Below are 15383 nucleotides of genomic sequence, written 5' to 3' on the forward strand. Positions count from 1 at the left end.
ACACAAGTTTACAATATGGTGGAAAAGCTTTAGTCATGAAACAGCTCGAGGCTCTTACAAGACAGTTAATAGAGAAGTACCCTCCTCTCCTGACCCCTTACACAACAGGTAGGTAGTTACTTCAATTCACCGAATCCTCTCTCCTTAAAAGAGCTGTTCTGCATACAAACAGCGCTTCTCGATCGTGGGATGAGTGACGAGTTTTTGAAGAACTGTCATTGTTACTAAGTTGTTATCCTATTTTTATTTTTCTTGTGCATAGAGTTTTCTGCATATATACAATTATTTTGTATTTCATTATCGAACACTCCTAAAGTACATTGCCTCCAAAAAGAACACTCCTTAAGTACGGTATGTACAACAATTTTCAGATTCTTAGCTGAAAACAAGGTTACTCGAATTACCTGCCTGGAGAACCTTTGGAAAGTGGAAGTGTTCAAATTTCTGTGTGTTGATGGAAATTAACTACGATGGCATGCATTTTATATTGTTGAATGTTGACATGAATTAAGACTAATTAGGTTTGCAATACCATGTATCCCAGTAATGGATGATTAAGCGTCTTCCATATATAGTCATCTCCCACTACCCTCTACTCTCTAAATTTTTACATTTGCTACAGGAATTATCTTATATTGGCCGAATTATGACTAAAAGCCACTTGAAATCATGACTCTCCTTTTGATTCTCTAAAAAATTGAAATATTCTTCCTCCTCAGGCTCCCCACTTCTTCAAAAGGCTGTGTACACTTCTTTTTATCAATAGGCATAAAAAATAATACCAAAGAATTTATAATACTCAAAGCATCTTGCTCATGAACTAAACCCCTTTTGTGACTGTGGGTTTGTTAGATTTATATAACATGACCTTAACAACAGAATTCAGTTGTTTAGAAAAAAGAGCTCGTTAGTGATTAACTTCGAAATGATGTGGATATCAAAGATGAAAGCCAATGGGCACTCATGAGTAAAAAAGGAACCGTAGGAGGTTCTGAAAAAAACTAATTTCATAAAATATTTGCTTTGACAGTCGACCAAATAATAGAGAGATTCAGAAACATGCAAGTCAATCCACAGCGTAAAACCTAAAACCGTAAGGGCCAATGTAAAGAATTAGCTAGAAGGTTGGCTTGCCAGGGAAAACCCCCACAGTCCTCTCCCCACTACAAAACTTGGTTGAATACTCTAGTTGCTATTTTCCAGAACGCATTCCTCTTTCCAATGAAATTCGTAATTGAATTTAGCATATGAGCAGCTCGATTAAATTGAATGTGGTTCAATGCCCTGCAAGACAAACCAATACAGACTTCAGAATTCTAATCCCATGACCCAGAATTTCCTTGCACTTGTATTGCCCTCAAATTGAACTGGCACGCAATTCATATTTCACAGGATTCTGCTATGGCAATTCACCCAGAATTTCCTGACGTGTTTCATCCTTTCAAGCAAAACTAGGACATTTGATCTATATTGTTAATTATTTCGCAATGGATAAAAGCACCAAAATGCAATTATAGAAGCACAAATTTTTTAGGGTAATGAATTACAGAAAATGTCATGCTGTGTATTTTGACCAAAAATTGTGCGTGCTCCTACAAATCATTTTACTATTTAGTCATATAAGGGAGAAAGGGAAACAGTATGTGGTGGATAATATCAGGGCCATCATAACCTACACAACTCTGAACAACTCTTCATAAATATCACTGACTTAAAATGCAATTAGGCCTTCGATTTCTTCCCTTTGGCTTCATTAGATGGTTGGCTCTTGAAAGGCAGGAAAGTCTTTCCACCCATGAATGGTCTGAGGACTTCTGGTATCTCTACCCCATCTTCCTTCTGGTTGTTCTCCAGTATGCAGCAAATGGTCCTCTCAGTAGCCGTTAGAGTAGAGTTTAACAAGTGAACATATTGCTTCATCTGCTCATTGCTCTGCGAAAGTTAAAAACATGCATAGTCCAACAGTTAAAACTTATGAAAGCATTCATGTACATGGGGTTAAAATTAGTTGAAGCCAAAATAAAAGTTTAATTGTGAAACATCACGGCAAAATCCCAACATCACACTTTGAGCTATTAAAAGTCTTAATTATGAAACATCTTAGGCTCTTAACACAAGTAAGCACCATCATCACTCGTGATTATTCTCAAAACATAAATTTACTTGTCTGCCTACTAAAATTTCAATGAAAGATTAAACTCATGAAAAAAGTAAGATATTAGAAATTTAAACACAGATTAAGATATTTTTACATGAGGCAAGGTTTCATTTTTAAAAATGGAAATGAAAATTTTCATCAAGTTAAGAATCATGCTTATTGAAGCCATCAACATGATGACATTAGGCATTACTAACCTTTTTCTGACCATATCGAATTTCTAATCTTCTGGCCTGATAGTCTGTACAGTTTGAACAGGACACTAGCTCTCTGTAAGCTTGAGAGGCTGGAAACCATGCTTCTAGATCATACTTCTTTGCTGCAGCATCATTCAATGCACCAGATACAATGGAAACAACTTGATAGGGAAGATTTAACTGCAGTAAATAAAATTTAATCACATGAGAAACAAAAAACATGGGGAGAGAAAGAAGTCAATTTAAGTCAGACCAACCAATACATCAATCTACACACAATGACATCCACAAAAATATAATGTGGTAACTTTAAGTCATCACTTGGCCAATACAGAGTGCAAACAATCATCACAAGTACAATGAAGTTGTAGATATAAAAAATTTAGAAAGAAATAAAGGGATGCACTATACTTCCCCATGGTTAGATATGTTCGGCAAGTCAAAGAACACATGATTATCCCCAACAATTAATAGTACCCTGGGATTCAGTAACTGTTTCTAAATTGTATAATATTTATTTGAAATTTGAACACATCCACAAAGTGGCCTTAAACATTAGTCGCTTAATGAGGGGCACTGTGATTATTCTCAAAATATAAATTTACTTGTCTGCCTACTAAAATTTCAATGAAAGACTCAACTCGTGGAACAAGTAAGATATTAGAAATTTCAATGCAGATTAAGATATTTTTACAGGAGGCAAGGTCTCATTTTTAAAAATGGAAATGAAAATTTTAATGAGTGGCTGTATCATACCGCTTTGTAGAAATCTTCAGAGTTCTTCAGCATTTCCTCATGCATGTCCCATGAATCATTGTCATTTGGACTAGTGAGGCAAAATTGCTCCACTTTCTCAAATTGGTGAACTCGGAATATTCCTAGAGTGTCTCGACCATGAGATCCAGCTTCTTTACGAAAGCATGATGAATATCCAGCATATCTGCAGAAAGCATATTTCCAAAGTTAAAGGCAACATAGTCTTCCAAGCTCCATTGTTAACAAGTGACAAAAAAAAATTATATTACCTTATTGGTAGCTGGGTAGGGTGGATCCAATCATCTAAATGATATGCACAGAGTGGCTGCTCTGCTGTTGCAATCAGATATTTGTCATCTCCTTCACCAGTTACCTAACATAATAAATTCTTAGATAAACTCAAAAAAATAGTTAAGGTGATATTTGTTTTGTTATCTGTTATTATTTACCCAGCATAATAACAAATACAAAAGCACCACATCCTTTTTACTGTGCTACCTGTTTTCAAAATTTTATGAAGAAAATGGCCTTGTTTTATCCATTTTTCTTCAAAAACTATTTAAATGGAAATAGAATGAAAACAAGGTGTCATTTTTGTCATTAAAAATTAAAACATTTCAGCTGAAATGGAAACAAGAAAACAAACCAAACACTACCCTAAGCATTAATAACTTTAAATGATACAATAGAAAAAGGCTATTGGCAGTTTGGCACTAAAAGATTATGGATATTAATTAGCAAAGCCCATATGCACATATTTATTTGTCATAGAATATAAATGTAAATTATAGACAAAAGCAACATCAAGGTCTTAACAATCACAAATTGTATATAAACGCAGGCAGATAATGGAATCTATCTAACAATTTTACCTTATAAAGTTCTTCATCAAATTGGGCTAGTTGAGCACACTTTGACATTATATCTTTTCTCATGAAGAAAGGAGTATGCAATAAAGTATACTCCCTTTTATCCAAAAAATCAAGCCCAAAGTTTATTAGAGCTTGATTAAGGCGAACACCATCTCCTTTGAGATAGAAACCTCTACCTCCAGCTACATCAGCTCCTATTATGTATCAAGCAACTAGATAAAAGATTAGGATGCATGTAGAGAAGATAGGATAAAAAATGCAGAAATTATGGAAAGCATTGACTAGTACAATTGAAATGCAGCAGTGCTCCATTGTATTCTGTGATATTAGATTTTTGTACCACAAGCCAAATGACATTACAAATCAAAATACTCCACATTTTGAAATCAATATTGTGTCAGAAAGACACTATGCTATGCAAAACATGAGCTGGTGCAATAGCTAAGCCAATCATACAAAATGAAATGGTTCAGGAAGTAAACTAAGAGGTGAAAAATGGGCAGAAAATGAAATCACAACACAAAATTCCAAACTTAAAAGTCATCCAAATGCCCCGCACCCCACAAAAATGAATAAATAAATTATCACTCAATCACTAGATGAACAAATTCAAACCTTTCTTTGTATCTGCAATACCGAGAAGCTCAACTAGATCCACATGATTCTTCAGCTTAGGCTCCACTCTTTTCTCTCCCCACGATCTAACAACAACATTGTTGGCCTAAAGCATGGAAGACCCCATGAATTTTCAGACAAGCATTAAGCATTAGCAGAAATAAAACAAAACATGAAATAAAATAAAGAAACAAACAAACCTCATCGTTGCTAATTGGAACGGAATCGTGGACGAGGTTTCCAATAGTTTCCAACTTGGAATTCAAGAGATTCAGAGTTTCCCGCACTTCAACCTCTTTCTCCGCTATCGATTTTTTGGTCTCCTCTGATTCAGTAATGAACTTAGAAGCATCCTCCCCAGCCTAACGCGCAGAACAACATTCAAAATGAATTGATTCAGAATTAGAATCTGTAATAGAATATAATAGCGGAAATGAAGATACTTACACGCTTGAGTTTGGAGACTTCCTTGTTGATCTTGTTGAATTCCTTGCGGAGATTTTCCAACTCGAATTGACCTGAAAAGATATGCATAAAATAAAAGGTAGCATTGGTGCGAGATTCGATTGGGGACATTGTTAGAGTGAAGAGAGAGAGAGAGAGAGAGAGAGAGTACGTTTTCGCCATTCTTTGTCGAGATTGATGACCTCGTCGACGATTTCGACGCTGGCGAAACGACGGCGTTGGGATTCGCGTATGAGTTCAGGGTTGTGGCCCTTCTCCTCTCTGAATAGGTTGATGTCCAACATTCTCACGCCGCCTTCAACCTCTCTCACTTGTGCAACGACTGAATGTAAGAATCAGGGAGTCAGAACAGGGTTTCGCAACTTAAAAACAAGAGGGTTTTTTTGTTTTCCTTTCTTTACAAGTCCAAAAAATAAATAATCTTATGCTTAATTAATTATTGTTTTAATCCTTAAATTTTTGGAATATGTGTTTCTTTAATCCCTTACCATCTGTTTCTTTAATTTAAAAATATTATTTGACTAATTATTTTTTTCTAACCTAATAAATTGATATTTTCTAATGAATTTTAATATTTTGTGATAATTTTTTAATATTTTATGACAGTTTTAAAATGTAAATTTTAAAATAAATCAGTATTATGATTTAATTTGAAAAGTCAATTTATTTTCTTGTCAAACTGATTTGAATAACTTTTAAAATAAATATAAAAATTAGTATTTGATATTAAAATTAGTTTTAAACAAAACATAATTATTGTTTTAGTTTTTAAATATTGGATGTGTATATTTTTTAGTTCCTAAAATATAAAACTATTTTTTTCAAGATTTTGACGCATTATTCTTTGTAGTCTCTAATATAATACATTAATATTTTATGATCATAGTTGTCATGTAAATTAACATTTCAAAACTATGATAAAATGTTTAAAACTATCACAAAATATTAAAAATTGTTATAAAATGTCAATTTATTATGTTAAAAATTAAAAAAAATATCAAAAATTAGGAACTAAAAAATTATTTTTAAATTTTAGAAAATAAAAAAATTACATTCCCAAATTCAATTTAGGAACTGAAATAATAATTAAGCAATAATTTATGTGTTTTCTTAATGAAATTTGACTTCACTTTCTGGCTCCCAAATTTTGAAAAAAAAAATAGTAGGATTACTAAAAAAAACAATCAATGTGGATTATAAAATATCAATATCAATCGATTTCATTTATAATTCATAAAAATATAATTAGAACTATATTAATTATATTAATTAATGTAATTATTATTAGTAAGATTTTTATGATTTGAATATTTGAATTATAACACAAATATATTTTAATTTGTAGTATACTCAATTAAAATATCGATTAAAACCAAACTTCTTAAAAAAAATTTGCATAACCGATCATTTTTTGTTAGTGTTTGCAAAATTTTCATAGTAAAAGGATAAACGCACTCTTCAGTTGATTTTTTTTATATAAAAAAATTATGAAATGAATGCTAATAAAACTTCTCATTCAGTGCCTCATTTAATATTATATTGGTTATTTTAATAAAATTACTCTTTTTATATTGCAATTAATTTTAAATTCATAACGAAAATATTTGATCTTCAATTAAAAAAAAAAACTATAAGCCTGTAACGTAAAGAAAATACTTAAAATATTTTTGATCGTAATAAGTTCATATTTTTTGGATTTTGGTATCTATATTTTTTTTATTGTTAGTCACTGTAAGTTTATATTCTTCAAATTTTAATCTTATAAGATATTTTGTACATTTTTAATTCCTTTTAAATTTGCATATTTTTAATTTTAATCCATATAAAAATGAACTTATGAAAACTATAAATAAAAAATATATATATTTATATGAACTAAAAATGAATAAAAAAAATCTTTCAGAAACCAAAATTAAAAAACACAAACTTACAAAAACTAAAATTAAAATTGACCAAAAACATATTTAATAAAAAAAATTAATAAGTTACAAATTAACTAAATAGCCAAAAAGAATTCCTCCTTTGACTCACATTATTTAGTTAGATCGGTCGCTTTATTGGCACATGGGTCGCCCTGGAAACTAAATCTTTCATGACAAATGTTGAAAGTTCCAAGATTAGTGACTTACTATTTACGTATTTAAAGTTCTTCGGGTGAAATAAATTATTTTGGGATACATCAAATCAATGAGTCCCAAAATATTTTCTGTATTGATCGAGAATGACTGATTCTATGTCACTCCAAATGCAGTACAGCTTGCACTTCCTTTGTCAGCGACAATTAGTGGCCACTGGCCATTGCTAAGGAGCAGTAATACAACCTTATAATATTTGCTGCGGTTTTGCCTTTCCAATTGAGATGACAAGGGAGAGTGCAGGAAAGGTTGAGGTACAGGAGACGAGTATTATACTGCGTTTTCAAATTTAAATAAAAATATTCATAATTTAAATCATGCCAAAAAAAACTCTGTAAAATTGTTAAGGGAAGAATCCCAGTTACTTTACAACACCAGAATCAGTTGATAACTACGCAATATCACTCCCTCTGCAGAGAACTGGATCGAATCCAGACACCTGTAACATCCGGTTATTGTTCTAAAGCTTCCCCCGAAAGAATGGTAACCTATTGAAGAAAGAATGAACTCAATTGGTGACTTTGCCTGACCCGACTCAATAGAATGATTTTCATCCCATACACAATCTCCTATCACTACAACTGCTGCCAGTGCGCCAAAGGCCTCACCCCACTAACTAAACAATGGATCCCGCCACAATCTCACACTGGTTTTTCTTGGGGAGAAAACAACTCAACAACAGACTGAAAACTCCACTTGTTGTGAGAGACAATTGAATTTGCAGGTGTCACTTCTTGGGTGGATCTGAACTTATTAGATTGATCCACAAGTTTGCAAGTTTGACAATGTAATGCTTCCCATTCCATTTCACCAAATTTAACCCTGATCCATAAAAATCATGTGGGAAATAAATTACAAGCCAAAACTGGTAGGTAGTTGACATTTGCACTTTTCGTTTTTAAATGAAAAACCTATTCCCACATTATTAATTGAAAGCAGTCAAAGCATAGCTTTGTAGCTACTGACCCAAACAAACACCAATGAAATGTAAATTTGCGTTAAAAAGATACAACTACTATAGCATAATGCAGAAAGACTTTTTCCAACATTGATCCTGCAGCACCTGCTCTTATTTTGTTTCATTTCTTTTTGGTTATGTGAGGAGTTTTTCAGTAATTTAGTGCTGCAGGTCCACTCCATGATAAAATCATCGGCGAGCAAGTGAGATTTCAACTGCTCAACTGCTAAAATAATTCATATCTGTTTAGCTAACATAATAAGATTTCACTGAAGGGGCTCCATGTGGCAAATGGCCAATGCCAAAGGAGCTAAGAAATTTTCACACTTCAAAAGATTTTGTTTTTCCTAATCACTAATAAAGGGTATTTATTTTGGACACCTTTATACATAGTGACCAATTGTAAGGAAAAAATTCTATCAAAAATTAATTTTAAATCAAATTTTATGACTTACATTCAAAGACAGTCGTTATTATAGTGAACATACCTGGTATGAAACCAGCTGGCAAGGCTGACAACTGGCAAGTAGTTTGTTCTCCAGAGATGACAAAGCTCTGAAGTGCATGTTCATCAAGCTCATGAATATACTTAATGGATTCAACTAATTCCCTTGAAATGCCATCTAGCTCAAAATTATTCTGATTTGCTATACTCAAAAGGGCTTCTTCAAGTCCTGAAGCCAACCATATGCTATAACATTCATTCAAAAGGGCACATAAACTTTTATGATCTATGGCACCTGACAACATCCAAGGTTTATGAAGTTTGGCTGAAGCTTCAATAATTTCTGCCACTCTATAAATTTCTCCAAGTGCAAGGATATACTGAACACCTATTCCAACCCACCACACCAGAAAAGGAAGAGATTATTTCAGACTGCTTAAGTTCATCAACATCAGCAGCATATACATTAGGCATGACATAATCATGTAGCTTACCTTTCTGGCTAGATAATATCTGGTCATGAACATTCTGTAGTACAGCTTGCTTCCAAACATAAGCACCATGTTTCAGCTCTTGAGAACAAACAAAGGCTATTTTGGACCATATGGTAAGATAACTAGATTGTTCTTCTCTTGATCCCAGCTTGAGAATTCTTAATGTTGATACTGTATCTTTCAAAAGTTCCATACCATATTTAATATCCTTCTCAGCCTATTCAAATACAAATGTAGAAGTGTTGTCAAATAAAACAAGAAAATATAACTATTATCCATCAAATTGATCTCAAGGAAAATAAAGACAAATATCAGTACATGTACATCACTACTGACCAAAATTCCTAAATCAGTTATGCAATCATATATTCTGTTTGAAACTATCAAAATCCTCCGGTAGTTACAGTACTATTTGCATGTGCAAAAGAATAAAACTTGAAAAATACAACACTCAATATTTTCAAGAAATAGACATACCATCGACAACCTTGATGCTAGTTGATATTCTGACTCAACAGGTTGGAACTTAGGTTCCTTCAAAACTTCAAGAAGCTCATTAAAGCGGACATTTCTTGGGCAATAATCCTCAGAGAGATATTCATTGGGGATGCTCATAGTATCCTGATGCAGTATCTTGGAGAATTCCTATAAAAGAAAAGAAGAGTAGAAACGATACTCAAACTATTAATAGCTTGTGCATTTGATTAATAACAAGGAAATAATAGCCATACACAAATACACCAGCAGAAGAAAACCAAATTCACAATAGCATACTGCTAATAGCTCAACTCAATCATGTTTGATGGGGGGGCCTTTGACCCAATGAACACAAGTCACAAGCAGGCCATTAGATCTGGGGTTCTGCTAGTTATGTGCCAAATCCTGACAGACCTACCTCCAGATTCTCCCATTACCCCCATAGAGAGAATCCCCTTCCCAGGATTTTACATTTACTATTGTAAGGGGAAAATAAGTAGCCAAAAGCACAAAATAACAATATTAGATAGCAAATAGATTACAAAATAGTTCATATACTGACCGATATTTCCTCCTGAAGAGCTTTTGCTTTGGCATCTTCACCCGAGAGAGCAGCAACATTTTGAGTTTTCTAAGAATATTAATTTATGAACAATTTCAGTGCCAGTAAGTATTAGCATTATCTAACAAAGAAAGACCAACAAAGGTTAGCTACCTTCAGATTCTGAAGATGGAACAGAACATAATTGCACAATTCATCCTTCACTTTGCTATAAAACTCTGCATAATCAACCTGCTCTAGTTTTGTTGATAACTGTGGTAAACCTCTGTGATCAAGAGTAGATGTGTGATCTTGATTAATTGTTCCAGAGGTAGCTTCCTTAAATTCCCATGAATCATCCTCAAAATCATCATCACCGTTGGTCAAATCAGAATTTAAAAATGTTGGGGAAGACTGCAACCCATTCTCATTGACTTGTGGTGAAGAAGTTTTCTGTGCAGATTCATTGGTAAATCTTGTTTCAGTTGCGGCATCCTTATAGTCCCAGAAGTCATCATCTAAATCATCATTACCGGTAACCAAACTGGAGCCCGATACTTCAGGGGGGGCATGAATCTGATTTTCACTTGCTTTTGGTGTCACATTAGAAGAACTTTGGTTTTCAGCTTGATTATATAAATTCCATATGTCATTGATAGAAAAGTTGGAACCAGGGCTAGTGAAGCTGTTCCTTATTGGGGATGAGGGTGTATAGGGAGATAAATCTTGAGACACAGGATGTTCATCAGTATCTGGTGTCTCATCACCAAAAATTGACAGAGGTAAGGCTTCCCTACGATTCTCTGGGCTTGTTAGGGGCTTCTGGAAATAGAAAGAATAGTAATAACAACAATATGTTTAAAAAGTATGAAGACTCAGTAGAGTGGTAAACGAAACAATACCACATGATATATAAAATATGATATCAAACTGATTCAGTACCTCATGTTGTGTAACATCACTCTCTGAGTCAAAGAAATTGACATGTGAATCAACATCTATATTAGTTGGGGAAGCATTGTTTCTGTTGTTATCATCCTGGTTGTTTTTGGTTTTGAAATATGAATCTGAACTATGATTGTCTTCACCCACATAACTAGAATTGAAATTAAATCCGAAGTTCCATTCATCAGATTGATGAGATTCTGACGTGAGAGATGAATCAATAGTACCATGGGGAGTTGCACCATTGAATTTGAGTAATTCCATATTAGTGGCACAAATGCCAGCCTTCTTCGGTGCTTCCTAATACCACAAATCCACAATCAGATTGTGTGAATGGACATTCCTCAATAATTCAAATGAACAATGTAACACAAAATGAGGAAATAATGTAAAAACAACTCACCAAATTTTGATTTGGCCCTGGCCCTGACCCTGAACTAAACTCCCCAAAATTTTGATTAAACATGGCAAACCCAGTTCCAATGTCATTTGATTCATTTTTTGGACTTGGTTGTGGGTTAATATGATCTTGCGATGCAAAACGTGGACTGAACTCAAACTCCATGTGCCATCCACCAGCTTTGTCTGAAATCCCATTGGATGAATCCAACACAGTACCGACATCAAGAGCACCACTATCATGTTTTGGCGTTTCAGCCTTTAAAATAGAATACATATCATCAGGCAAACCAGACTCATTACATGAAAAACAAGTCAAAATGATTTCAATGACATATTTAGCAAGCACGTGTTTTATGAGATGAAATCAATCTCTCGCTCAAGCCAATAATATCCCCTTAATGTACTTCAAATCATAGATCCTCCTGACAGACAATGCCAAAAATGACTACAAGATAAAAAGTTACTACATCAGCACAAAATTTAAGCATACATAACAATTGATCGATACCCACTAGCATTATTTTCCTACCCTTTTCTGTTCTCATTTCAATACAATTTAATCAACTAGCCCTTGCTTCTCACAGGGAAGTACTAAAAACAATCACACAATTCATATAGTACATAGCTTTCCTAAACCTGGTTTCCATTGAACAAGCTAGAGAAAATATCCACCGAAAACTCTGAAACTAAGGAAAGTAAGATCAAACATACTTATCAATTCCAGCATTCTCTTCAGCTTCAAGTTCAATAATCCACAACCTCAAATAAATTCGGTCTATTACCTTAACATCCTGGCTCTTGGTTCCAGTTTCCCATTCCGCAGACTTGAATTCCCATCCATCATCATCCTCATCCACCTCATCCGAATTCAATTTGCTTCCGTTCGAGTTCGTCGAATTGGGAGCATCAACATTGGATACCGAAACCGATCCGTTGTTGTGAGAATCCACCTGAGGGCGCTGCTGGTTATACAAACTCGAAATCAAATCGCTGATTCCAACGGACCCGTTCGAATCGGATCCCCTTTTCACCGCACCACCGTTGGAGAAAACATTGGCAGAAGCGGGTTTCTCCTGTTGCTCTTCCTCTTCTTCTTCCTCCTCGCCGAAGATCGAAAGCGGGATAGCTCCTTTAGGCTTTTTCGCCGCCTCGGCCTGAACGGCAACGCCGTTGTTGTCGTTCACGTGTTTGTTCGTGGGATCCGTGGGAACCCCGAACGCGTCGAAGGGTTTGCCGTTGATCTGATTGGAATGGTTCATGAAGTCGCCCCAATCGTCGTCGTCGTCGACGGGATTGGTGTCGTTTGAGGTCGGTTGACTCGGAAACGACGCGAACGTGAAGTCGCCGAAGCTCTCGTCGTCTTCCTCCTCCTCCGCCATAGCTCACAGATAGACGCTGTTGCGTTTCTTTCGTTCGGTGTCAATACTCAATAACGTATTTGCCTTTTTTTGAGTTAGAGAAAAAATTGGTATATGGTTAAGTGATAACTATCACGTGTTGTAATGTAATGTAATGGAAGGGGCACTACTACAGCTAGCTACTAGCTATCGTATGATGTGGATATTTGGTGTTGTACACTACTTGTGTGGATGATTTGATTAATGCTAATCATAGATTGAAGAAAAATACAATGCGTAAATAATTTGATTAGATAACTCGAGCTTTTTACTGTTTTATTAGAAAATTATTGTTTGACTTAATAAATGAACTTATTAACCCATCATGAGTGTGTATATTGTATAATTCATTTGAGAATTACACCTAGTTAAACAATTGGGATTTATGTCACTAGCTATTGGACTATTTTTAAAATGTCTTAAATATGGTTAGAGTGTGTTTGGACAGGGGAATTTAAAAGTATTCTAAAAATTTCAAATACTTAAAATTCTTTTATTTTAAAACTCTTGTGTTTGGATAAAAAAAATTAAAATTACGAGGGTGAAAAAAATGAATGAAAAAAAAAATAAGATATGATTAGTATACTAGTTATACGTGTTCCTCTATGTCCACACCGATCGATGTTACACGAGCTCAGACAATGTTTCTTGAGGAAGAAGAAAATTTTTATTTCTCACCTTTTAGAAGAAAATTAAAATTTCAAATTTTTAGTTGTTTAAAATTTTGTTTTAAAATTCAAAAATTTTAAATTCTTCACAAAAAAAACATCCAAACAATGAATTTTAGATTACATAAATTCAAATTTTCTGATAAATTACTTTCCTTAGTTAAAATTCTCTATCCAAACGCACTCTTAAGGTTTTTGTTTTAAAATGATTGATTTTTTTTTAATTTCAAATAAAAGATTTATTATCTTGAGTTTTCTATTTATTAAAATTTTTATTTTGAATTTATGTCGTTAATTAAGTGATAATATGTTACATTATAAATTGATCTTTATGATACTATCAATGATCATGATGGTGTCATATAATCATTTAAGTGATGAAATGGACTCAAAACAAAAATAATATTATTAGAGACTTAAAACAAAATTCAACCATTTATTAGAGACCTTAAATATATTTAAGCTAAAAAATTATAAAATGTTTGGAGGATTTACAACTTAGAAATATTGAATGATTTTTTTTATGCCATGTTGATATAAAGTAATCTTATGGGAAATAGTAACGGATCTTTATTGGGAATGGTGAACATACAATGTGAGTATTTTCTTCTCAAAATGATTTATTTTATACAAGGGTCAATCAGGATTTTCTTTTTTTAATTTTAAACAAAAATTTTATTTGTATTAGTAAGAATGAACACAATATCACACGGGTCAATCCTTTGATAATTTTAAATGAAACTTTAATCACGTATGTTCTTTTTAGTTTTATTTTTAATGTAATTTCAGTTAATGTGATTTTATTTTGACAAAATTGTAAATATAAATTAAAAAACATATATAATTTTTAGTCAATTTTTTACAATTTTTCAAAAACAAATAATTTAAAACCAAAAAAAAATATATTTAATTAAGACATTTTGACTAAAAATAAAAATAAAATAAAATAAAATATTTATTTGTTTCTTTAGTCGTGGAAAGCTTACAAAGGTAGAGATAACTTACCAACAAAATTCTCTCATCACCAGCAAAAATCAAACACATCATTTTGAAATATGAATCTATTCTTACCATCTGGACCAACATTTATTAGCACCACACTTGACTCATTTTTATCATTTAAATAAGGTATGCCTTTAATTTGAGAATCTTGCTTTAATTCTTACATTATGATTAGTTTGTGGGTTTTAGTGGCCTATTAAGCAGTCCACAACATGGTAATCTAGTTTCTATCAACCATCCTTGTAAACTCAATTACCTCCACGGGTCCAATCATTAAAAACTCAATATTTACAAAGGCTTAATCTTTATTGGATGTTGCATAAACACTCCTATGCTAGTTGACATCTTGAGGAAAAAAAAGAGAGAGAGAGAGAAATATAGTGTAAGCATAGTTATAAAAACCAACCTTAGCTAAGACCCTCCAGTTAGGATGTAAGATTGGAAAAGCAATCGATTCGATTTGACCCAAATGGGTTTGATAAAACCTGATGACCTAGATCGAGTTGACCCAATTTGACCTCGTTGAGAAGTTTTTTTTTTTAATTTCTTTATGTTGTTTTATTTTTTATTTTATAATTATTATAACATGTTAAATTATCAATAGCTAATTATTGAATAACATATAATACGTTCTTACAATTCTATTTTTTTTATCTTGATAACAATATATAATAACTAATTATTATCATATTGATCATGATGTGATTTAATATTTATGTGTTTTATACATCTTCATCAAACTTGTTTATGATCATCCAATAACTTTTATATTTAATATTGAAAAATAAGAGTTTCCTTAGTTATTTAATGATAATACCTACCAAATAATTTATAATAATAAATTATTATAACATAT

General features: G+C 32.9%; 2 protein-coding genes across 2 annotated transcripts; both read right to left on the reverse strand.

Moving 5' to 3' along the window:
• Positions 1-1511: 1511 nt before the first annotated feature.
• Positions 1512-5454, reverse strand: LOC100806082 (serine--tRNA ligase). The gene is made up of 9 exons (XM_003536034.5): positions 5215-5454; positions 5046-5116; positions 4799-4960; positions 4599-4704; positions 3984-4177; positions 3381-3484; positions 3112-3295; positions 2356-2535; positions 1512-1932 (listed from the first exon to the last, which is right to left on the reverse strand). Exons 1-9 carry the CDS (start codon positions 5345-5347, stop codon positions 1723-1725), a joined length of 1344 nt encoding a protein of 447 aa, XP_003536082.1. The 5' UTR covers positions 5348-5454; the 3' UTR covers positions 1512-1722.
• Positions 5455-7516: 2062 nt separating this feature from the next.
• Positions 7517-12945, reverse strand: LOC100819423 (uncharacterized). The gene is made up of 9 exons (XM_003535295.5): positions 12243-12945; positions 11462-11716; positions 11056-11358; positions 10288-10935; positions 10135-10203; positions 9573-9740; positions 9096-9312; positions 8645-8989; positions 7517-8020 (listed from the first exon to the last, which is right to left on the reverse strand). The coding sequence occupies exons 1-9, from the start codon at positions 12837-12839 to the stop codon at positions 7926-7928; spliced, it is 2697 nt and encodes an 898-aa protein (XP_003535343.1). The 5' UTR covers positions 12840-12945; the 3' UTR covers positions 7517-7925.
• Positions 12946-15383: the final 2438 nt, after the last annotated feature.

This window comes from Glycine max, chromosome 10 (genome assembly GCF_000004515.6).
Source record: "Glycine max cultivar Williams 82 chromosome 10, Glycine_max_v4.0, whole genome shotgun sequence".
NCBI classification, from domain to species: Eukaryota; Viridiplantae; Streptophyta; class Magnoliopsida; order Fabales; family Fabaceae; genus Glycine; species Glycine max.

Bases quoted from the DNA above. Each gene is read 5' to 3' on its own strand.
- LOC100819423 (XM_003535295.5), bottom strand. From the start codon at position 12,839: ATGGCGGAGGAGGAGGAAGACGACGAGAGCTTCGGCGACTTCACGTTC. The intron at 10,204-10,287 runs GTAGCTAACCTT...TAATATTCTTAG, and splicing joins TCCATCTTCAGAATCTGAAG to AAAACTCAAAATGTTGCTGC. The intron at 8,021-8,644 runs GTATGTTCACTA...TTTATGGATCAG, and splicing joins GCCAGCTGGTTTCATACCAG to GGTTAAATTTGGTGAAATGG.
- LOC100806082 (XM_003536034.5), bottom strand. From the start codon at position 5,347: ATGTTGGACATCAACCTATTCAGAGAGGAGAAGGGCCACAACCCTGAA. The intron at 4,961-5,045 runs GTAAGTATCTTC...TCTGCGCGTTAG, and splicing joins AAGTCTCCAAACTCAAGCGT to GCTGGGGAGGATGCTTCTAA. The intron at 4,178-4,598 runs GTTTGAATTTGT...GATACATAATAG, and splicing joins TATTGCAGATACAAAGAAAG to GAGCTGATGTAGCTGGAGGT.